This window comes from Dermacentor albipictus, chromosome 1 (genome assembly GCF_038994185.2).
Source record: "Dermacentor albipictus isolate Rhodes 1998 colony chromosome 1, USDA_Dalb.pri_finalv2, whole genome shotgun sequence".
Taxonomy (NCBI): Eukaryota; Metazoa; Arthropoda; class Arachnida; order Ixodida; family Ixodidae; genus Dermacentor; species Dermacentor albipictus.
Window position 1 is genome coordinate 207,557,097 of NC_091821.1, and position 25,340 is coordinate 207,582,436.

A 25,340-nucleotide genomic window follows, 5' to 3' on the forward strand; every position below is an offset into this window, starting at 1 on the left:
CCATCGCCGGCAGAGACGGTGTGCGTTTCCGATGCATCGTGCGATAGGGACACGCAGCCTGCGAGTGAGCCCCTACCGTCGACGAGCTACATACTGTATGGTGACTCAAGGCTCACCAGACGAATCGTCGCACGATTCAGACGCGCCTCGAGCCGCGTTTTGTGTCAGCGGCGACTGCAGAAGCGCAGGCATGCAGTGTTCGCGACTCCCTTCGTGCAGTGTCCGCGACTGAGCGGAAGCAGCAATGCCAAGAACAAATTTCGGCCCCTTGTGACTGTGAGTTCATTCATTACTATGCCTGTTTCCGCGATGAACTCTTCGATCGCTAAAGCTCTGTGCCCAAGATGCCAACAGCGTTCTGTGGGTGTATAGTACACTGCGATACCAGGCTCGGTCTGGCAATGAAAATGGTGGTCATGCACTACTCCAGACGGCGCAAGAAAAGGATAAAAAACGCCTGAAGAAGGCATCCGAAGCCCACCAAACAATGAGGCAAAGGTGTAAGAAGATGCCTGACAGCAATGATTCAAAATATTACAGCCCTGGTGCTTTCTAATAAATTTGCAGTGCTCTTAAAACTTTGCAGCCTGTTTTCTCAATTGCATGTTTTTTGTCAATCATCTCGCTCGTGGAAAGCGTAGCACAACAATGGCTGGACCGATTTTGGCCCAGTTTGTTTTGCTGTGATCCACAAGCTGTGCTGTACTTAAAGACAGTCTTGAAATGTTTCTTTATCTTTCCATTATTTAATTATTTCACAATTACTACATGGCTCCATGCAGTGAAGCACAGTCACGTGCATGTTATGTTGAGCAAAAAATTATTTGCGCACTAAAAAAAAAAATCGAGCACTGTCTTGATGTAGATTAGACATCTGGGCAAACATGCAAAGTATTCCCAGCTCCTTATCATGTTTCATTACTGTGCCAGGCTTTCCACAAGCAAGGAACCTATAAATTCTTATAAAACAAAAACTAATTAACATATCCTAATGAACTTTTAGATTTGTCTCTTTATTGCAATGTGCAGTGTGTGTGCCAAATTTCAGCCCTTTCTGTCAAGAAACAAAAAAGTTAATTGGGTGGGTGGCACGGTGCGTTGTCCACGAAAAGCAATATTTTTCTGGCCTTAGCACCCATTTTGTTTTCCAGCTGCTGCAAAAAATTGCTGAAGAGCGAAGATTTCATCCACGCCGTTTTGCTGAAGTTGTAGCTGCACGGCAGCTCCTTCTCTTAAAGTACCGTGGCTTTGCAAACTTCCAACAATGAGCACGTGCAGCCTCTCGGAACCATCCTTGTTAGCACAGAATAGTGCCGTCGCACAATCTTTACTATGCTTGCCACCATGACAGCTGTTGTCACCCTTAAATGCAAGGGTTTGCTCGGGCTGCATATGGTAAAATATACCGCTCTCATCGACGTTGAAAACGTCGCAGGGCTTGTATGCAGCAATCATCTCCAGCAGTGACTCCATCCACTCGTTCACCGTCGAAACTTCCACGGAAGTGCTTTCTCCGCAGGAGCCGCTGTACACAATCCTGTTTCATTTTTTTAAAGCAATCCAGCCACCTGTTCGATGCCTGAAACTCATCGATGCCCAGACGCAATACCACAAGGTCCGCCTTTTCTTTTAGAATGGCACCGTCAATGTTGACCGCAGAGTTCCATGCTTGATGCGGCCACTTGACGAGAATTTTTTCTGAACTTCTCATGCTGTCCTTCTTTTGCCGCTTTCCGCTTGAGCCCGAACTTGTTGGCATTCTGCAATATCGACGCTTTGTTTGCCAGGATTCTCTTAAGCGAAGATTCAGGTATCTGAAAGTCCCAGGCAATGCTGGCTTTCGTGGCTCCATGCCGCTTTTCTGCTTCCTCGATAATATTCAGCTTATCGCCGAGCAACAGAACTGTCCGCTTTCAGAACATTGTGCGTGTCGCGTTGGTCCACGCAACTCAAAACCTCCATTTAACGCTGGTCGCTAGGATTATTTCGAAAAATATGTGCGATAAACCTAGGCCTCTCCGCACTACCTTGTCGGCGATCTGCTGCTGGGAAACTGGAAGGAGAGAAATGCTTCCCCAACGCGACTGGAGGCGATGCTGCCGAGAAGAGTGGGAAAAAATGATTGTGGAGAAGAAAAGGCGCCATTTCAGCACAGTCCTGTGATTGGTGATCACCATAGTTGGTTGCACAAAAAGGCTTTCCACATCGCAAAGGAACTGGGCAGCTGGCCCCGCAGATGTGTTCCGAACTGCTCGTAGTGGCACAAACTTCTTGAAGCCATCAACTGAATTGCTGACTTTGTCAATACTGTGCAGCTTGCCCAGTCACTTCGCACCAGTGACCTTCTGAAAGAGAAATTCGATGCATGCGGCAATGTACCATCTGACATATCGCTTCTTGCCTAGAAACCAGTAATTTCCTTTAATTTCGACAATGTTTTGACCACAGCAAAATATTCGACTTAGTTGTGGCAAGCTTTCACCACACGCCATTGCACATGCCTTGGCACCACCCAAAGCTGTGCTGCCGAATCACTCTCGTACACCTCTTGGAAAACCTTTCCGTTGCTGATATGGTATTCGCTTTGAACATGCCGGTCGTCGTTGGACAGGTGCGGCTTGCTGCTCAGTTACTCTGTTAAAGGGCCCCTCACCAGGGCCCGTAGCAAATTTTGGTTATACGCTGGAAGTTGTTACGTGTCCTCTGGGGAGCGTTCTGCCGCAAAAATTTTTCAAATCGGCTCATTAATAGCCGAGATAGAAATGTTTCAGTGCCGCGAACCCATGATTTCAGCAGGTGGACTCCACTGCCAAGCAAGACTCTCTCCACTCGCCCCGTCTAGCCTACGCAAGCAAAATTCCTTCCCTGTGTTCTCCCATACCGGACCTCAAGGATCGCGTGACGCATACGTCACAGGCCCCACCTTCATCTTTTCCTCATAGTTTTTTTCCCGGCACTATGCACATCCGCCGACGGCGCCGCGCGAGCGCTTGCCCGCTCTGCACAAGGAGACATGACTAGCAGTATAATTGAGTGCTACGTGAATACCGAGGCAGAACAAGTGGGTCGCAGAGCACTTAGAGACTGTAGAACCTAAAAATATATATATTTTTTTTCATTGTTGATGGCTAATAATGCTTATAGCCGTTTGTTATTCGCATTGTTGCGTTGTTAGCAGCCATTTAACTTGGTCCAGCAACTATGTACAGCCGTTGTTTTGCTGTGCGTGCTGTTCATTCGGGTGATGCCCGCGTTTCTGTCGTTCTTTTTCACGTCTTTGTCGTCCCTTCCTTTGTGCGCGCAGGCGTAACACGTTTTATTCAATATGTTATTCCAACAACTGCGGTTTCTTCTGGGTATTTCCTGCAGGCTCTGATTGTGCAGTCTCCATCTCGCAACGTGAACACACCGCATGCACGCAGCAAACGACGACGACACTGCCAGAATTCAACATGACGGCACTACCGACGTTATGCAAGCGTTTGAGAGTATAGCTAGAGGAAATCTTCACTATTCGACAATTTATATCACTGCTAACAATTAAAACATTTTCTCAAGGTAAAAAAAATACCTATGGGCAGCGTAGTTGTGTGGCAGGTTTCCTTCTATTGACGATTTGCGCACGCTGTGTGCGAGAGTAACTCCTTTTCCACTCGAAAAGTAGTTGCGCGATCTCCTTTCCCAAAAAGGAACTTTGCCGTAAAGGAGATACTGCTTTGTCGTGTGTCACTGCACTTGAACGCCTTTCCGGTAGATGTCCCCTTACCTAAAGGACTTTAGAGTGCCCGTGTGTCAGGGGTATGGCACTTCATCAAATTTTTTATTCATCGAAGTTTATTTGCTTGTATTATTGTTGTTATTCACGAATAAACAGTACATATATACCAATGCAAAATATTTTTTTCTCACTTTACAGTCACCCTAGAAAAATCCCGGTAATTTTTAAATTTTTTTTCGGAATAGGTCCCTCAGACGAATTGGAATCTGCGTAAAAAAAATCGACCCTGTGTGGTCGCATGTGCTGAAATATATCGACCCTCAAAGGGTTAACAATGCTAGTCAGCAGAAAACTCAATCATTTTAACATGTTACTGTGAGCACAACATTCATATCCTGGCACACAGTGACTTGTCCTGTTGCACTTCCTCCAGGCAGCATTAGTTTTCATGTCATTCCAAGCACATTTCACGTAAAACCCTTAGCTTCATCATCAAATGTTGCATATGACAGTATGGCTTCAGATGCTGCTATGCCGTAAAACATCAAATATCTCTACACACTGTGCATGAAGCTATGTCAGAAACTGCATTTCAAGGTTACTGGAGTATGTGCCAGCAACAACAAATTGTGTATTGTAGCAAGCATGTCTGTTTTTCAAAGCAGATAATTTACTTTTCACCGGCGTATTGCCTGCATCTAAGGAAGTCCAACCCCTATTTTAAAAATTTTGGCCCTTGTATGAGAATGTATGGTAATGCTCACTCGCTGAAGTTCCAGCCTTACCTTTGAAACAGGTTTCCTTTAAGTGTGCTATGTGTGCAGGTTGGCGGTGTGACTCCACAGCAAATGGCAGTATATGAGGAATTTGCACGGAACATCCCTGGATTCCAACCTATTTCTGAAAGAGATCAGCCTTCCTTGTTCCTTCCAAAGCCTGTGGTTAGTTGCCTTAATGAATACTTTTTCCCCCATTTGTTTACTTTATAAATTGGTCTCTTTATAGCTCAATGTTGTTTGCACAGGTGCGACAGAGTGGCTTTGCAAGTTCTGTGGATGACATGACACACTTGTATGACAAGATAGTTTCTGAGCTGGAGCAGCAAGTTCATGGGCTCCTAGGTACTGTTGTGCCCTCAAACCCACAAGTTGCAGCCCTGCATGTGCTGCATGAGGCAGTGCTGGTGGCACGCAACTCAAGGGAAGCTGTTACAGCCATGGCTCTGCTTCAGAAGGTACGTTTGTAACTTGTCAGGCGGGGCACACGAAGGAACGCAGATGTGGATGAATGTTTGTCGTGGTTCCTGCTTGTGTGGGGGTGCAAAAGAAATTTCTGATCTTTGGTTGGACCTTCAGCAATTTTGGTATTCAGATGGTCCAGGAAAGGATTCTTGGAGGTGTTGCCCCATTGTGAGTCTGAAACAGAAAATCGTAAGAGTTCTATATTTTTTTCATGTTTAGTAGAGCTGCTAGTATGCAATATGGATAATCTCATATGTGTTAGACATAATGCAAGCCTTATTTTTAGTGGACATAATTGTAGCCTAGCTGTCAATTACTGAGCTTCTCTGACATTAATATCTGCTCAGATAGATATAGATTGCCTTGGTACAAAAAACTAGGTACAAGAAACATACTAAGCTTATAGCATACGAGAAAACAGGCTGACCTTTGTGTGGTCATCTTTTCCCTTAATTCTCGGCAGTGAACTAGCATTGATCTATCATTTCCACCACCTGTGATCCTAGATGGAGCATTTCGACTTCCACCTTGCTTTCTGGCTGACCAAACCTTTGGCATCAGTAAGACAATGATTTCCTATTCGAGGTAGTTCACCAATCTTGCTTTATCTAGTATTTTTCTTGTGCATCTTCATTCTCATGTCCTGTACAATAGTGCATACTTAGCATAACAATTTTTCATTCATTGAGGCCGTTTAGGCATTGAGGCATAAGGTTACCCATTTGTCTGGAAAAAAAAGGAAGAAAAAAAACAATGCGTACACTTTGTGGTTCTGGCACACCATGTTGAGGTGTCAACTCTCAATTCAGCAGTTTTATGGGAACAGTTAAATGCTCTGAATTTAATGCTTGGTATAGTGCTCAAGCTGGGAATACCCACAGGAAGCAGCACGTCCTGGTAGTCTTGGTGAAATTTTATGAGGTGCCTTTGTTTTGTGTGCAGACAGTGGAGAGTATGGCTGAAGGGCTGAGCCACTCGCTGGGAGCAGACCCCGAGACTGCGCTGCGCTTTCGCGAGGCCCACCTGGCAGTGCTGAAGACACTGGCCGAGGGTTACGGTCACCCATGGGCAGCCAAGCATATAACACGCTTCCTTCTGGAGCTGCGTGAGGAGATTCGTTGGAATGTGGATGTAGTGGACCCTCTGCTTCGATCAGGCCTGCTGGTGTTGGCCACTTTTGACCTTCATCTGGCCCAGTCCATGGAGAATGGCATGAACTATCCAGCGGTTGACTTTGCCAAGCAGCTCGTGCGCTTGTACTTCTCTGAAGGTCGTCATGGTGACTACAACCTTTCAGAGTCGGACCTGTGTAATACATTGGAAACACTTGTGCGCATCAATGCTCACTCGAGGCAACCACAAGAGGGGTGAGTAATAGCTTCCCTCCATTGAGCAGTGTTTAACTTGAAGGTTAGGACTATCACTGAACCTTGACATTAGCTATTCTCTCTACCAGAGACTTATATGTATACAATGATACGTGAGTAAGCTTCTCGCAAAAGGTAAATCCCTTAAAGAAAAGTACTGCCCCCCCCCCCACACCACGATAGTTTTACGAATTTGCAAATCTTCAGATTGGCAGGTATGTGAATGTAGCGTTGTCCACACTTCATGTTCTCTTTCTTATGTCATTTCATTGGCAATGAGTTATATTACTTTTATTTATTTATTTATTATTGCTGGGGAAATCATGTATTGTTACTTTACTTGCCAGCTGTTCCTTTGGACACTATATATTTTTTAACCTGCTTAATTCTCTGGACTTCCAAACAGCACTGCCGGCTACTCCAAAGAACCAATGCTTCAAGTTTTTGGCGAGACACTATACAGCCTCGAGCTGAAAACTAGGGACATTATTTATGCATGCGATGTCAGTAGAATGGCAGTTATCAAAGTTGCCCCTCTTCAGTAGTACTGAGACTTGGGCCAGCTGGAACAGTTAGCATTCAATGGCACGAATAAAAAGATGAGGGCATGAAAACACATGAAAGATGAGCATTTATGCTGGTGCTGTTAAAAACAGTTGATTTTCCTCTTGGAACTTGTTTTATTCCTTGATGCACTGAACATTACTGGGGTCTCCTCTGGGGTTGAAAGTTGGTCAGCAACTCAATTGCTGACCAACTGCTGCATGATGGGGCTGTGCAATGAATACAGTTTAACTGTAATTATTGCACAGCCCCATCAAGTGGCAGTGTTTATGATAGGTTTTTTTTTTTTTTTTAAGGCGACAGGAAGAGAAGCAATTGGATCAGACAGTAAACTGCAATAGCCGATATTCTGGTTGACATTAAGAGAAAAAAAATGATGGGTAGGCCATGTAATGCGTAAGGTAGATAACTGCTGGACCATTAGAGTTCCAGAATAGGTGCCAAGGTTAAGAGGAAGCACAGTCAGACTGCAGAAAATTAGGTGGGGTGATGAAATTCAAAAATTTGCGTGCGCAAGTTGGAATTAGCTAGTGCAAAACAGAGGGGTAATTGGAGATTGCTGGGAGAGGCCCTCGGCAAGAAGTCTTTTTAGTACATTTCTATTGTTTTTGAAGATTACCAATAGTTCCCCAAAGTTATCCATTTGGTGTTTTATCATAATGACTTGCACTTTGGCCTTGAGCTCAGTGGCTGCATTATCACATAGTCACAGCATCACACTTGGCAGCTCCTTGTTTCTAGTCATCACTACTGTTGCAAAAGCAAAAAGCATTTTGATGACCTGTTAAGTGAAAATGAAAGTTTTGCATTCCATTTTCTTTCATTTTTATGCTTGGAGGACAAGTTCATTGCAGATTGTAACTATTTTGTGGGTACTAAACTTCAATTTATTGTGTAAAACAATTTCAAGCCATGTTCATACCATAGCATGAGACATTGGTTCCAAAAACCAAAGCTTTGGATACTGTCGTCCAACACCAGATTCTCCTTGTATCTTGCCAAATAGAATGTCCAAGGCCAATAGCCACTGGCATTCAAATTGACCTTATTTTTGGAATATTGAATAGTTCAGCTATGTTATAGGCTGAAATTGATAAACATTCATTTTACTAATAAACCTCACGTGTGGTTTACTTACAAAGCATCTAAGGAGAGAGCAGTGTCAGGCGACCTAGTCTTGCTTTTTAAAGTTTGATGGGTCACTTGGTGCAGTGTAATTGCTGCATAACTGGTGAGACATTAGGTTTCCTGTGGTCTTGTGGCATATTGAGGTCATGCTTTTTCTGGATGGTATTTCTGTCCGAAATCTTGGCACTTTGCTGGTGTAGCTGCAAGCTCTAGACTTTATTGGGATAATTAGTACAATGTTTTATTCATGCATTAAGGAAGCAGTAAACGAAGTGCAGGTCTGTACACTTTGTGTTCTGCAAGTGTTATGGATGTAGATGTTTTAAGTGATATGGGTCATTTGGAATAAAAATTGGACTATGTTGTGCTGCAGATTATCCCAAGTGATGGAGATGCTACGTAGTGGAAGTGGCGGAGGCGCAGTGGAGTACGGGGGTGTGCCCAGCAGTGGGCCGATGTCAATGATGCACTCGGGCATCAGCCAGGCACGCGAGTATGATGACCCACCTGGCCTGCATGAGAAGACAGAATTTCTGCTACGGGAGTGGGTGTCAATGTACAATGCCCCCAGTGCTGGCAAAGACTCTACCAAAGCTTTCCAGATATTTGTACAGCAGGTAAGACTAAATTTTGAAAAGAAAGATGAGCTGTATGATGTGGATGAAAAGATCATGTTCAAACTGATATTAATATGCATTTTTGGCAAACAGTTGTTTCAATTGCCATGTAAACTCATGCAACTGCAGTTTGGTCCCAGCGTTAATTCTCTGCAGCAAAGCAACTAGTTTTTTTCCAGGCAGTCTGGTTCACTCTCACAGCAGACTGGAATCAAATATGCAGTGTGCAGCTAGCTGGCCATATCATGTGAACCAACTTTTCTGGCTGGTGTGCCGAGCTAGTAAGTGTTATGGAACAAGGGCTCTGCTGTTACGTTTCACTACTTTACTCAAAATATTTTGTTTGGCTTCAAACGGTGGTGGCTATGTTATTTGTCACATATTGTCTGTTGTGTTGAGCTTATTTGTTTTGGTTATGTTGCAGATGAACGTACAAGGCATTTTGAAGACTGATGACCTGATCACCCGGTTCTTTCGTCTGAGCACAGAGATGTGTGTAGAGCACTGTTACAGGGCCCTCCTGGAGCAGACACCCAGCAATGCAACAATTGTTCGCTCAAAATGTTTCAACTCTCTTGATGCATATATGCGCCTGATAGCCCTGCTGGTCAAGCTCAGTGGAGATGCATCCAACCCAACAACCAAAGTCAACCTGCTCAACAAGGCTAGTCTTGAAGTTTGCTTTATATGTTGTTCATGTGTAAACAGGTACTAGGGAGGAACATAAAATATAATCTCCAGTTAAGTAAATTATTTATTGATAAAGAATGATTACATTGTATTTTGAATGAATCACCCTTAGGTAAACAGATTAGGGAAACTAAAGAGAAATAGTAGTAAGTTAAGCATCTCCACCAGTTTGATTAATTAAGGGTGGTTACGGAGGGGCGGGACAGAGCCACTGGCCGAAGATACATGGACAATTCGTAAATCTGCGAACAGATACTATTTTGCAAAGGTTTGAGCGTTGTATACAGTTGTAACTATGGGCGATAAGCGAATTTTTTTCCCAGGCTGTTGTAATTGGAGGTGCAGGATGTATGCAAAAAAATATGGTATGTAATGTTACATTGTGGTTTCAGCAGAAAATTCGAAAATTGGAAATTTGACCTTCAATTTTTTCCACTTGTAGTCAAGTTTTGCAATGAAGGAATACAAATAGAATTTTGAGTATTTTACCAGCCTAAATTATATTTTTAATATTGCAGTTTAATTATGTATTTTTGGCTTTTGCACATTATGCAGTAATTGCATTGGTTTCTGTGTAATTTGCCGTAAATATGCATGCCATTTTTGTAATAGGAGCAGCGTACCATTCAGTGCAAATTTTTTTTCCAGAATTGCAAATTATATTTTTCATCGCCTTTTAACCAACTCTAGCTCTGCATAGGCAGTGGCATTGCACTGAAGTTGGCCGTGTGGTGGAGCATTTATCGCGTGACAGCTCACTCTTGTTTAAAGGACATGCAACACTCATATGCTGTACTGTGTAGGAAATATTAGTGGTTTCTTTTTTTTTTTTTTTTTTTCCAGGTGCTTGGCATCGTGGCAGGTGTATTACTTCAGGATCATGAGTCGCGGGGTCTGGAGTTCCAACAGCTTCCTTACCATCGCATTTTCATGATGCTTTTCCTTGAGCTGAGTGCACCTGAACCAGTCCTGGAAGCCATTGGCTTTCATGTGCTTATGGCCTTCTGCAACACTCTGCATGTTCTGCAGCCATGCAAAGCGCCTGCTTTTGCCTACTCTTGGCTGGAGCTCATCTCGCATCGTGTGTTTTTGGGCCGTGTCCTTGCCCTGACTCCCCAACAGAAAGCCTGGGGTATGTTTGCCCAGCTGCTGAATGACTTGTTCAAGTTTCTGGCTCCTTTCCTTCGCAATGTGGACCTTGAGAAGCCTATCCAGCTTCTGTACAAGGTAAGTCTGGAACTTCCTGCTGAGCTTCCTATGCTGCTACAAGACAATCAATCCCCTTTCTGTTGCAGGGCACATTGCGGGTGCTGCTGGTGCTGCTGCATGATTTCCCAGAGTTTCTGTGCGATTATCACTATGGTTTCTGCGACCTGATTCCTGCAAACTGCATTCAGATGCGCAACTTGATCCTTAGTGCATTTCCTCGACATATGCGACTGCCTGATCCTTTCACGCCAAACCTGAAGGTTGAAGTACTGCCAGAAATCACGCAAGCCCCTAGAGTTCTCACGAACTTCGCTTCAGTCATTCAGCCTCAGAGCTTCAAAAAGGCAAGTATTGTAGCATAGCACCTCCATGTTACTAGTGCCTTTCTCTTCTTTGTCTATAAGGGAGCATCTCGCTGCTTGTAGTTCTGAAGGCCAGTCAAGATGTACCCATTTTAAGGGACAAACCATCTGATGCATTATTAGCTTCCAAAACCTTAATCCAGAGTTGCTGTCCGAAGTTTGTAGGTATCACATTTTCTTCAAAAAAGGCTGGCTAAATATTGTTTGTGCTTGCTATGTATCTGTTGGTATGAAGAGTAGAATTTAGTTACGTTGCGGTTTGTTTCATTTTCCTGGCTCTTACGCCCTGAAGTGCCATCCTCCTTTAGTGCTCGCAGGGTCATGTGTATTGGCTTTCTTTTTGTTACGTTTTCCTTCCCGGTTGTTGCATTAAAAAACCGATGGAAACCACCGAAAAGGCTTCCTCCATCCATAAAACTTCTGTTGACCACTACTGATTAGTCACTCTGCGAGTTTTTAATGGTTTGTTTCACTTTTCAGTTTAGTGGGTTTTTAATAATCTTTAGGCTTTGCATTGAAATTCAAATAAATAGCTTTATTGATAGTGCTTTGCTTTGCCTGTAGTGCAGCCACAAGCGTTATTGTATGTTACATTGTTTTGGATTGTGCATTTTTCCCCTGTAATCCCCTAATAAACGTATCAACAGGGTTTTGCTGTAAATAATGTTGTGAGAAAGGTGTCGGTGATGTCACAGTATGTGCTACCAGTGCGGTGTAATACTTGGCTAGTCCATTTTACAAAATATAGACTTGGGTTTAGCTATCTGGCACCACCCAAAGTGGTGGTGGTGGTGGTGGTGGTGGAGGAGGAGGAGGAGGAGGAGGTAAATTATTAGGCAAGACTTCCCTTGAACAAAATTTTCCTCAGTGCCACAAAGGGAGGCCATCATTGGATAATCTGCCAGTCTCTATTGTTTTCCATAATGTTTGAGCATGAAAACTGTTTTCCTCTTCATTTCAGGATTTGGACTCTTATATTAAAACACGGGGTCCTGTGACATTTCTGTCTGAACTTCGGAGCAATCTTCAGGCAACAACCGAACCTGGCATTAACTACAATGTGCCATTGATGAATGCACTGGTGCTCTATGTGGGCACCCAAGCCATTGCTTACATTCAGAGCAAAAGCCTGACTCCCAGCATGAGCACAATTACTCATTCATCGCACATGGACATATTCCAGAACTTGGCTGTTGACCTGGACACCGAAGGTGAGAGCTGGTCTTTCTTAGCATTAGCATTTTTAATGCGATTAGCATTCTTTGGGAACTTGTGGTGTGTATCTAACCTCTTTCAATGAATGACTCAAGATGTCTACTAGCTTAGGCCACTAGTAATGTGCTGGCTTCTTGTCTTGCTGAGCCGACCTGCGCCACTCGGTATGTACCCATTGCTTGCCAATTAGCCAGAATGGTTGTGCCAAAGTTACACAAAGGTTATATAGCTGTAAATATACTAAGGCAATAGCGCCCCATGCACAACAAATGCTTCCGCGTCGAGTGCGACCACTTGATAGAGAGCCATTGCAACGAAGGTGCAGTGAGGAAACTGGTATACTACAGAATTTCAACTGAAGTGCAGTGATTACAAGGTATACTTTGTCGTGGTGTCATTTCGAACTATGGTTGGCATTGAGATTTCCACTTCCTGTATCTGTGGTCGCAATATGGTGTGCCACTACGTTGCTTTACAGCTAATCGCATTAACATCGACATTCATTGTGTGTAAATCATCTTTGTTGTATCCAATATTCTTTATAAACGTGTGGATGTTGGTAAATAATTTAGTATAGCGTCTATGTGGAAGACCCACAAAAATGATGCCAAGTACAGCAGAATCTCGTTGATACAATCCAGTTTTCTAAGATTTCCCGGCGCCAACGATCTTAATCGAGAACGAAAAAAATGATTTAATACAGTAACACTTCATTTTTAGCTGTTATTACAGTGAAACGTCGTTAAACCGTACTTGGCCGGAGCTCAGAAAAAGTGCGTACTAAACGGTAGTACTGTTTAACCGAAATAGCATGAGCTCGCCCACTTATCTGTCAAAAACGGAACTCGGAGGGAGAGTACTAGTGGCAGAATTTAACTGAGGAGTGCCTTCGATCTTGTGCAAGTGCTTGAATGTCCTGGGGGAGTCTCTGATCATGTCCTTCACTTACCTGAATTTCTCGATTATTAATGCTCTGTTCGTGATAATATTGACGCCTTAGAGATCCTTGAGCACTAATCTATAACTTTAGCTTGACTTGATATTTTCCTTTAGTGTCCCTTTAATGGTCGCTGTAATGTGTTGACACATACATTGCCTTCATGAACCAGTATAATTTGAACAAAAATCCAACACAAATTGAACCGAGTATTGTCAAGAAGTTGGATTGTTGAATACAAAATGTAAAATCTCTATCTTGAAAATAACCAAAAGTGTTGCACATTGAAGTTCATTCAGAGATGTGCAGGAAAAAGCTTTCATGTTATCACTTGCCATGAACAACAACAGTGCCTCATTTGTTACTGCCCTAATGCTACAATCACGTGACAAAGAGGGTTTCTCAGGTGCTATAGAAATGCCTGAAAGTGTTCAGGATCTGCCTTATAGGTGTCTAGGTTGTTAGTTAGACTTAGACCAATGGCTATATTTCCCAGACAAGCATTTTGCACTTGTGCACACCAGTGAATGTTCAGCATTTTCTCATAGCCACCAGTGTGCTCTTTATTAAAGGGCCCCTCACCAGGCCACAGAAAATTTCGGTTATACAGCGGAAGTTGTTACATGCCCTCTACAGAGCGTTTTACCGCAAGAATCTTTTAAATTGGTTCATTAATAGCAGAGGTTGAAATCATGGTCACCACCAACATACACTCTCTCCATTTGCCACGTTTAGCCTCTGCAAGCGAAATTGCTTCCCTGTGTTCTCTCTTACCAGAGCTCGAGGATCACACGACACATACGTCATGTGCCTCACCTTTTGTTTCCTTTGCTTTGTTCTGGTGCGGCGCACTTCCACTGATTGTCTCGTTGAGCTGTCTCGTTTTGCGCAACACATGATTTTGCACGCTGTCCACAAGAACACCTGACTAGCGGTATAAGTCAGTGCTACACAAACACTGAAGAGACGCAAGCGAATCACAGAGCATGATCCGGCACTGGAACATAGTAGAAAATTACATAGTTTCATTCTTTGCGTGGGTGACTGCACAACGTGAGAACAGATGAAGCAGAAGTACGTCTCTCTTGCTGCAATGCAAAGTAAAACAAACACGCAGACATTCAGTTTGTGAGTTTTGTTATTTCTCTAAACTTTAATTAATCTATTCAAGCATCAGATTTCACAAATAACAGGTGTTGCCTTGAATAATTCTCGGAAGTCATGTGTCACTATGAGTGACGTCACAGCACACACATGTACGTGGGCACACTGCACATATGCATCAACCCTCCGGCTTGGAGCGCAGCGCCCGCTAGGAGAAGGGCCAATGGCGTTCAGCTCTTTCCACAGTGCGTAGCGATGTAATACTTAGCTGATGCGATTTTTAGCGTGCATTGTATTCACTGCGCTTGTCAGCTTAAAATGGTCAGACCTGGTAAGGTCACCTCCAGTCACCAGGGCATGATTTGTTTGACCAAATGAAAGAAGTGTACCGCGTCACTGTCACGGCTGTGCTGCATTAATTGTCGCTCTGTTTTAGTGCTTTGTGTGCTGCATATGTTGAGTCTACATGCAAAGTAAGTGTAACTAGTTTCCAAGTTCACAAGTTCCTGATTCTTCTGTAGTCTTGCCTTTAAAGCGACCGTGAAACGATTTTGACGATTTTATACAAACGTACTGAGTTGTTACGGTATGACCTTCTGATCATTAAGCGATGCATTTAAGTGCTCCATGTAAAACATGTCATTTATTATAAGGTTTTAAAAATGTGCATTGCAAACAATATAGACACACCGCTCCCCTGAGTGTTCAGCCTCCTCTTCCTTCCAGTTGATGTCATCCCAATTGACATCACTTGGGCGAGCTCCCCATTTGGCTACCCAAGTCGCGTCGTCAATAATTTTTCCAACGTTATGGTGAACAAATGTTGTTCATAATAGTTGGAATTGGTTAATTTGTTTCTATGAAATATAAGTAACGGAAAGAGAATACATAACAATTTACCGCTACACTCAAGCACTTTTGGCACACAGCAAGTGTCTGCTTGTGTTACAATCGGAGACGGAAGTGCTGCGCCAATTGCACCATCTTGCGCCAAAACGCTAATTTCAAAAGGAGTTGCCAAATTTAGTAGGATGTGTGTGTTCAGTGGCAACCACACAGTCATAGACATTCGTTGGCTAGCACTTAGCCCTGCAATCCAAGCCAAAGAGTTCCGCTACAGTGTTGGTGTCTTTGGACTGTGGGTGTATTTTGTAGCATAATTGTAAATAAGCCACATGACAATGAAAACCATTTTGTGCTATACAATGCATTACGAATGTTTTATAAAAGTGTTATGCGTTTGCGTATATGTGGGCCAGCTAAATGATTTGAACTGGCGCTCGTTTCATGGGGCTTTTGAGAAGGAAAGCCACACTGAATGAACAAAGTCGTACAGTCTGCTCAGCATGCAACTCGTCAGTTTTGTTATACATTTCAGCACTCTATTTCGCGCCCTATTGGTACATGTGCGTCGAATAATGGGTGAACGCCGTGCATTTGACGTTCTAAATTCCGCACATGCACCGCATCTGGTTACCGGGATGATAGTGCGGCACACCAACAAATGACTTGCTTACTTTCATTGAACGTCTGGGTCACAAATATCCAATGTAACCGCAATCCTCACTCGAATTTTTACTCAGCGTACACTATTTTCTGCCCAGCCACACCACAGAAAATTGAGCTCTTGCTGCCGCAGAAAGCAAGCCAAGGATGTAAAGTTTTCTATTTAATCAACCTTAGCGACCAAATTGTGCTCATAATTAAACGTTCAGCAAAATTGTAACCCTCCAAAATTGCGTTAGCGGCAATAGTGTTCACGGCGTGACTTGCGCAGATTGAGTCAAAAGATTTTAATACACCACTGTTCAGCGCATGAAATATCCACTACCGTTTTACACTGGCTTCATGGTGCCTGTGGCGGAACCGAGAGTAAGCCCAAATAATCGAGCTAATTCAAAATATAGAGGTCGATGACGCAGACCGGAGAGCCAGTCAACATTTTTATCCCTTTGGTTTCAAAAATATCTTGGAGCTTTTTCACAAGTGCAGTGGGAAACACTGGTAAACGTGCAATGACCAGTACGTCACTTCACATTTATTCTGTGGCATTCTGCCATCTTAACTGAAGGTCGCCAAGAATTAAAAATTACCTGAGGGCATTCGTGAACGATGTTCACTACCCTGATGGGTGTTGTTCATGGTGGCCACTGTTATTTCTTTCATTTTCCATGAATCAATTAACTAAATTTATACATTTACCTAATCGATGAGATGTCAGTGAAAAAGTTGTGGATGACGTTGAAAAAGGACCGATAACAGCATTTAAAACAATTTACTATTCGTGAAGACTTTTTTAATGAGAAAGAAAGCCCATGAAATAAGAAAATAAGTGGAATCTTGGTGATACGAATCTCAAGGGGCGGCTCAAGGGGCAAAAATTTATATCAACAAAAAAACAAAAATAGTCGCAGTTTTGCCCGAAAAGCGAAGCACCTCTTGCGATAGCAAATTATCAGATAGCTGTACGAAGTAAGGATAGTAGTTTTATTGGCCTTATAAACTTGCGAACGTTGGCTTACTAACTAAATTAACAAGCACGGTGTCATGCGCACACAGGTAAACATGAACACATCTCACCCACTACCACGGGAACTAGCTGTAAAAATGCTGGAGTGAGGAATCGTGGCACCAGCAGCAAGCAAATTGAGCTCTGTGCATCTGTCACTTCAGAGCGAAGGAAACTCGAAAGCACAGCGCATACGAAGCTACCGGCACTGCGCGCACTCTGCAAACATCGCAGATCGCTTTGAAGATGAGGTTTGTACGGCCGTGCCATAAACAGCAGCCCCTCTCCCCAATCTTGTAACGGTTCGCTTTCCGAATTCTACAAGACCATGGCCCAGAGCACATTCGTGCGTAATATACACAATGCACTGATGAAGATGCTTACGTCTGATACCACTTATATTACTGTTGCTGGGACACATTGCCACGTAGGCGTTTTAAAATTATTCGCAGGCTTTTCTTTAGTCGGAATAAAGGACCACAGAATAGAGATCCCTATATACACTGTTATCGGCAATTTATCAACTTATTCCAAAACCATTCATTGACACCTTATTGAGTAAGTCGCATAATAAATTTTAGTTCATTAAAATTAAATAGTTGCTTGTTCACAATGAAAAAGAAATCGACTAGTATTAACACAAGCCTGTCAACATAGTGTGCATTGTTCACAGAAACACTTCCGTTCCTTTTTTCTTGGCCACATTTAGCACATTCAGGTATGTAATTTAATGGTGGTTCCGAATAAACTCGTAGCTTCATGCTACAGTCGGGTTGATCACAATTTTTCCCTGTCATGCATTTTGCTTGCCTTGCAAGCTTTCGCAGAACCGATCTGCCATAACCTAATAGTGTTCTGCAAAGTCAAATAAGGAACACCTTTTCTTCACATGCCTGTATTTCGCTTATATTGACCTTTACTAAGCTTCTCCAAGATGAGTATTTACAGCTGCAAAACAGGCAATTCATGTGCCAGACCTGCTCCAAAGTGCCACATTTGCTGCTCCAAGAGCTGCTGCAATATTGGCTATTTACATCCCTGTATAATGCTCTCCATGTTGACCTGAGCTGTGCAATCAGTGTTGGTCTCAAGGTTTATTTTCGCGAGTACCATGGATCGCCCTTGTTATGTTGTGCGCTGCAAATACAGTGAAATCTCGGTACAACGAACTTCAGGGGACCGCGGGAAAATGTTCGTTATTCTGAAAGGTCGTTATAGTGAAAGCCCAAAAATTAGCCATAACAATAGCATTTCAGTAACGCAAGCGTCCTACCTTTGAAACGGTACCTCCTTGAACTCGTTTCTCACACAATGCACACGTGATCGTCAGACAAGGCACATTTATTTGAAATAGTCCGTGATCGTCTTCTGACGGGTGCAGCACAGACTCTGCAGCACGAACGATTCCAGACCGTCCGCATTCTTATGCACGCCTTCGGCCGCTGTGCCGCTTTTGGCTATAAATATGCGGAGTTTTCGCAAGCAGTCCAACGCATCTGTGGCCGACACGGACTCGTCGCGGTCTTCGGGTGCTGCCGTAACGTGCAGCAAGATTCTTGCTGGTGCTTAAAGATTTTCTCCTTATCTTTGAGAATCGTGGCGATCGTCGACCGCGCCACTCCACGTTCTTTAGCCACGACGGTTTGTTTCTTCCCGTCTTCTATCTCGCGAAAAATCTCTACTCTCTCGCTCAAAGAAAACTGCTTTCGCTTCTTCGCCGTGCTTAGAGTTGTTAAGCTCATGGCAACGCGAACGCCGGCACGCACTTCTAACACAATAATATAACCAGAAGAAAAACAAGATGGACAGGCCTGATACGGGTGACAGCACGCGAACAACTGAGAAAACAAGCAAGAAAAACGTGATGCGTCGTCACCTCCGCAACAGGAAAAAAAAAAAGGCCCACTTCAGCGTTAATTACTACTTTTTTTTTTCTTCTGCCGCACCGTCTCAGGTTTTACGAGCCCATGCTCCCCGCCTCTCCACTCTCAAAACCTGGTGCGTCGTTGCCTCCACAACGGAGAAGGAAAAAAAAAAAGTCTCCGCCCGCATCTTTCTCCTTCCGCGCCATCTCAGGTTTTTGCGGGAAGCAAGTTGCAAGGCGGCCCCATAGAGCGGCCCGCTCTTCGCGCTGCGTCGTCTGCTAGCTTAGAGCTCCGACTGCCGTGACGGATACACGGAAATCTAAGAATCCTCGCATTTCGGGATATGAGTTCGTAGTACTGAGGTGTTGTTAAGATGACACGGAAATTAAATAACGATCGTTATTCTGAAATGTTCGTTATTCTGAAGTTCGTAGTAGTGAAATATTTTTACATTGAAACTATAAGCAGTCGGCACGGGATTTCATAAAAGTTCGTTAATCTGAAATGTTCGTTAATGTGGTGTTCGTTGTAACGGGATTTGACTGTATAGCGATTGGCGACATGCCAAGCTGCGACATCATGTTTCTCTGCAAGGCAACATGCGAATGGTGTGGCTGCAGCGCATTGGGCTATCTGTATCCGATCAGCAACAGCATCTAGGCATTTGCAGCCATCACTTCACGCCAAAGGGTTACTACCGCAATGGAGAGTTTAGCGCATGTGGTATGCGGGTAAATGTCAGTGCAAGTGGATTGGGCGTTTTAGGGGATGAGCAGAGGTGCAAACGTGAACAACCTACACAGTATAGCCACATAGTGGCACAGAGCTCAAACAGCCACAGAGCTAATATAGCATTAACCAAGTGTATTCTACTTTGCTGGTGGCGTAAATTTTTCAGGAGCAGCATAATTGTGAGCCCTTCTTAAATGTTTAAAATGTTTTACACTTGATCACAGCAAAATTAGCTCTGTGTTATGCTGGTTAAGCTCTGCATCACCTGGTGGCTGGACCGTGCAGGCTGATCAGGCTGCCTGCATACACCTATGCTAAAGCTCCTTCATCATAGCACTAGTGGTATGGAGGGGCTTTGGTTTATGCCTCCGCCCATCCGTCAAAACGCCCAGCTCACCCTTGCTTGCCGGAATACCGGACATGGTCGGCGCTACGACAGAACACTCGCAATACACGCTGCTTGGATAGCTCTCGTTGGGGACCAGCAACCAGGCATATAGCAGAGAGGTAGTAGCGGCTTCGCGCGCTTTCTCCAAGACAGCCAGAAGGGGACAACATGACGTCGCTTCATGACGCAGAGCCAGTGAAGGCAGACCTTGCCCCGATCACTTGGCGAACTAGTTGAGGAGAAAAAGCATGGCTATGGGGGAGGGTAACTTATAAGGGTCTGTGGCTCTCTAATATGAGACGCTTCACTTAAATTGTGGTGCAAATGTTTTATTGTAGTTCTACCCTATGCATATACAAAATTTGTCAGACCCCTTTTAGGGACCTTTAAAATTTTTATTGAAGAGTAGCAAAACAGCTTGACATTATGAGGAATTTGGTTAATGGAGTGTGTTGCTGTGCTTACCCATTCTTGGCTCAGTGCAAATAGCAGTGAATTTCTATCGGTAAGGTGCTTGTGGTGCATGTATTACTTGAGTATTTTTTTATTCTGACTGTTGATGCATAAATTTGAGTAGCTGTTCAATGACTGCATAAAAAACAACCCATTTTACTTCTAAATGCAGGACGGTACCTTTTCTTGAATGCAATTGCAAACCAGCTCCGGTACCCGAACAGTCATACCCATTACTTCAGCTGCACACTGCTGTACCTGTTTGCTGAAGCCAACACTGAAGCCATCCAAGAACAAATAACAAGGCAAGTTAAAGCTGCTGAAACTTGAAAATATAGTACGAAGTATGGTGTTTTTGTCGACATTTCCTTCTACCCTCTCCCCTTTTTTATGTTGCCTTCTGTGATCGCCAGTGGGCAGTATTAATTTAAACATGTGAAAACTGAAACCTTCAATTTCTTTAATGTGACTGGAAAACACCAGTTAGCCTTGTAAACAAGGCACTAATGTATTTTAATGTCCTACTAGTAATAAAGCATTGTTATACCTTACATGCTATTCCTCAAGATTTGAAATGTACCAAAAGCTTAGAAGAATGCCAACGTGTCAGAGATGTAGTGGTTGTCAAAACCTGTGAAAATTACATATTCAAGGTCTTGAAAGCCTGTGTAAAATTATTTAAATTTTCATTTCAGCTAAGATTTTAGAGTTCTATTTGTTTATATTATCACAAGGTTTTTAAAAGCCAAGAGTCAATCCATTTAGAATCTGTGTGGTGGAGAGCCATCTTATTTGTTGTCTAGTAATGGTTTATGTAAAGAACGCTTAGGGGGGGGGGGTGCAGGTTGTTGAGATATTGTATTTTATGGCCGCCAGACATCATGAAAATACAGACTTGTTTTTCATGCTGATTTCAAACATGCGATCATTTTTCTTGTAGGTCAGTTAGTCACGAAATTAATGAAGCTACCACTCCATTGTTTCTGGAGATATTATTAGAAAGGTGCATACTAGAATATGCAATAAATGCAGTGCTGGAGCAGGCTTTAAACGAAATCATAATTTGTAATTCTGCAGATCAAAATTGTGGTAATTTTAAAAATATATGTGCAGAAAAGTAAGTCAGCTCCCAGCATTATCTGGTATACTGATTGGGCTTTATGTTAAAAAAAGAATTGTAGCTCTAGCTGTTCTAGGTAATGAGATATCACTCCTGCACAAGTCCCCTTCTTTGTTGCGCGATGGTATTCTGCAGCCATAGAATTGCTTAAAATTCATTTTGTCGTACTGTTAAAAAAGGGCATCCTGGTGCAAATAGTTGCAATATCGCAACATTGCAACTTTTCGTCATGGCAATCAAATTACTCCTATATAATAAAGCTGCTTATTCCACGCTCGCTTATATTTAGTAGGCTTGTGCGAATATTAGATATTCGCTTCGATTCGAATTTTTTTATTTAGAAATTTCAAAGTATTCAGCTCGAATGAATAGCCACACGCGGCAGGGAGAAGGCGTTTTCAGAAGTTTCGATTTCGGATTCAGTAATACTTTTCCCTATCCAATCCAAACCAAACCAGGAAAACAGAACTATACTCGGAACAAAGATGTACAAAAACGCATCTCATAGGCGTGGTCGTGTGGTCGATTGCGTTTATGGGCGACTCTGTCTCTGCCGTGGCGGCATTTGATCAATCCCAGCCACCTTGGACCACTCCAGAGAGCACCATGGGGTACTTGCATGCGGCCAGCAATTCGATTTGGAACTTTTTTGTAAAGATGCCACCGGGAACCGATGCTCGATGTCTTAAATGCAAGGCAGTCCTGAAGACCCCAACAAGTACAACAACCCTAGCAACGCATTTAAGGAGACAAGGACTACCAAGAGAAGCAGGATGCACGCGATAGGCCATCCAAGCTCAAGGGGGCAAGCAGGGCAAGTGGTCAACAACCATCCATAGCCGGCAGTTTCAAGCCGAAAATGAAAGCGTCGGCCCCAAAAGCCCAACAGATGATAAAAATGATAGCTTGCTTCGTAGCTTCTGGTATGCACCCCTACAACATTGTCGAAGAAACGGGTTTCCTCGACATGATGAAGTTCGCTATGCCAGATTATGCCGTGCCGTCTCGGACAACATTCTCGAGAGCCATTATTCCGGACCTCTACGCATCGAGCAAAGAGAAGGTGAAAAAGAAGCTCGGGGACATTTTTGCAACAGTCGCTTTCAGTCACAACTGATTGTTGGGCATCGCGGGCAAATGACGGCTACGTTTGTGTAACTTGTCACGTCATGGACAGTGACTTCGTGCAACATGTGCATGCATTGGCTTGCAGGGAGTGTTTCGGACACCCTTTCAGTTGTGTGTCAGTGATGCTAAAAGAGAAGTGTGAGGGTTTTTGCAGCTCTGTGCTAAGGCCAGAGTGATTGTGGCTAGATACAAACGGAGTGCCAAGACCCGAGGACGGCTTCAGGAAATTCAGAGGAACAGGCAGCTGGACCCTCGAGGTTATACAAGACGTCCCGACGCAATGGAACAGTGAGCATGCCATGATGGCCAGGCTTGTGAAGCTCCGCACGGCCATCACTCTAGAACCTTCAAAATCTGACGCAGTTCCAAACTTGAACGCAAGTGAGTTGAAGCTTATGAATGCAGCAGTGCAAGTCTTGAAGCCACTTGACCATGCCACAACTGAACTGTCTGGGGACAGATATCCCATGCTGTCACAAGTCATTCCCCTGTTGCAGTATACCGAGGTGGTTCTAGCTGAACATGCCTTCGAAGGTGGTGAGGTAGCATTGCTTGCCTCAAGCCTTTTGCATAGCATCAAGACGAGGTTCCCTGATATCAAGATGTCCCGCCTTCCTGCATTAGCAATGTTGGTCGATCCTAGATATAAAGATGTCTGTTATGCTAACAGACCCACAAAGCAGTGGGCGTTCACTCTACTTACAACGACAGCAGAAGAGACTGTGCCAGTTGATCAACATGGTACAGCAACAAGTGAGAACAGCACCTGCTCTGCTGACCCATCAGGGAACTCTCCATGGAGTTCTTTTACACGCTTCAGTTCATGTGCACATCATCAGTCAAGTCGTACAGTCTTGGATGAGGTTTCTGGGTACTTGATGGCCCCCCTTCTTTCTTGGTCCGAAGACCCCCTTGTGTGGTGGAAAAGCAAGGGCAGCCACCTTTGCCCCACCCTGGTTGCAGCTGCCCATAGGTATCTTTCGATACCAGCCACCCAGACAAGAAGTGACAGGCTTTTTTTCTACTGCAGGAGCCGTTGTAAGATGCAGAAGGGAGCACCTCAAACCCCAGTATGTGGAACAGCTAGTGTTTTTGCAAGAAAATTTGTAGATTTTTGTAAATAATCAAGTTTACTTTTCTTGAATAAATCCCAGACCTTAGCCCTCTGCCTTTTTTTTTCTTTACTTGCTACTATTCGAAGTATTCGCTTCAAACCAAAAAAGCACTATTCTCACAAGCCTAATATTTACACATTTTGTTTTGCTCCATTGTGCCAAGAAATGAACTTCACAATGTCAAAATCAAATCGGATAGCTCAAGACCCCAGAGTTCTGAACTGTTAACGTTCTCGAGAAAAACACTGCAAGTATGCAAATTCTCAAGTATGAACGTGCAGTGCCACATTTTTCTTTTGCCTCTTTCCCTCAAGGGTATTGCTGGAGCGCCTCATTGTGAATCGTCCACACCCATGGGGTCTCCTGGTAACCTTCATTGACCTCATCAAGAACCCAACGTTCAAGTTCTGGAGCCACGAATTCGTGCGTTGTGCGCCAGAGATTGAAAAGTAAGTGGAGTTCTTTTCTGTACTGTGATCACGTTGAACTTGTTCCCATGCACAAATTACATAAGTTGTGCTTAAACCTTATCAATTCTGGAATAGCTCGAGCACCAGCAATTACAGTAAGTGGTGTCTTGGAGAGCCAGAAAAGACAAAAACGAAGGATAGATTTGAAGGTTCTGTGCAAGCTCCTTGTGGCATAATGAGATTTGGATACTGTCTGCTCAGACTACTAGTGAATAGTTCATTGACAAGGTTCATTGACTAGGAACCAGGGCCAAGGACGTCGCCTAGCAAGTTTTGATAACCTTTTCTGAACAAATACTTCTAACATAAAATGCAAAATGTGAAACTGGTAACCTTTCTTTCACCAGATAATTGCATATAAAATCATAAAAATGCATGTAATAATTTCACCAGATTAAGCCTTTCATCCATGTCAATATACTTCGACATGCGTAAATTTCTCTTGGTAACAACCCAAGAGGCGTTCTTGGTGGAACTGGTGCATGATATGTTCAAAGTGTCCTTCCTGAAACAATTAGTGATTGGTGGTAGCATGACTACAGCATCTTCATTATTCTTTGAGCTTGGTCAGTGCTTATAACAAAACTGGCTGTATGTTTCTTTGAGCTCGGCATTGCCTAGAATTCAAGCAACTGGGGAATGAAGAGTCATGAAGAGAGAGCACCAAGTTAAACTCAATAAATGGCGAATAATTTTTACCATGGATGCAGATGCGATGTTCTGCTACGGTCAGTGTGAAATATGCATTTCAAAAGTCCATTACGATTGCCAAGAGCCATACTGTGCAATACAATGAATGCCATTTGCAAAATTAAAGGTGCTGCTGTTAAGTTTAACTCAGTAGCTGCACCTGTCCCTCTGCAAGCCCCAATTATCTTTGCATCTTGGCAATTGCAGTTGTCAGATGAACAAGCTGATGGTGACTGTGGTTTGTGACCTTGCAAGTACTGTATTCTGTGCGAGTGTGCATTTCCTGAGTAAAGTCATATGTACTTCTAATGCCCCCCCCCCCCCTTTTTTTTTTCATTCCAGGCTTTTTGAGTCTGTGGCAAGATCTTGCATGCAGCAGAAGCCACCCACAGAGCCTTCTGGTTAAGATGAACCAGATGGTTTCATTGTATATATTTTTCTTTCTAGCAACATACACATTGATTTTAAAGATTGCATGACTTTGTACAGAGAATGCTAGATTTGCCATTATTATTTCTAGTCCATGGCATTTTGTGGAAAATAAATGGCTGTGGACAGAATTGTTTTTTCTGGAAAGGCATTGTTTATTTCTTAGGCAGAGTTCATTCACATTAACATACCTGCCAGCTCTGCCAAATTTTCTGTAAAATGTACGAATTTCGAGCAGTCTTACCATTTTACGAATCTTGCTTGAAATTTTACGGAAAACATTTTTTTT

At 43.4% G+C, this 25,340-nt stretch overlaps 1 protein-coding gene across 2 annotated transcripts in view; it reads left to right on the forward strand.

The window, feature by feature from the left end:
- The window catches only part of Not1 (CCR4-NOT transcription complex subunit 1), a 108,902-nt gene extending 83,720 nt beyond the window's left edge, over positions 1-25,182 (forward strand). For both annotated transcript variants that reach the window (XM_065438233.2, XM_065438234.2), the window contains 11 exons: positions 4,543-4,659; positions 4,743-4,952; positions 5,902-6,326; positions 8,392-8,635; positions 9,060-9,299; positions 10,169-10,552; positions 10,621-10,878; positions 11,858-12,107; positions 20,272-20,404; positions 23,777-23,911; positions 24,965-25,182. In XM_065438233.2, coding sequence (XP_065294305.1) covers positions 4,543-4,659; positions 4,743-4,952; positions 5,902-6,326; positions 8,392-8,635; positions 9,060-9,299; positions 10,169-10,552; positions 10,621-10,878; positions 11,858-12,107; positions 20,272-20,404; positions 23,777-23,911; positions 24,965-25,028 — 2,460 coding nt within the window. In that variant the 3' untranslated portion in view covers positions 25,029-25,182. The remainder of the gene's footprint in view (positions 1-4,542; positions 4,660-4,742; positions 4,953-5,901; positions 6,327-8,391; positions 8,636-9,059; positions 9,300-10,168; positions 10,553-10,620; positions 10,879-11,857; positions 12,108-20,271; positions 20,405-23,776; positions 23,912-24,964) is intronic.
- Positions 25,183-25,340: the final 158 nt, after the last annotated feature.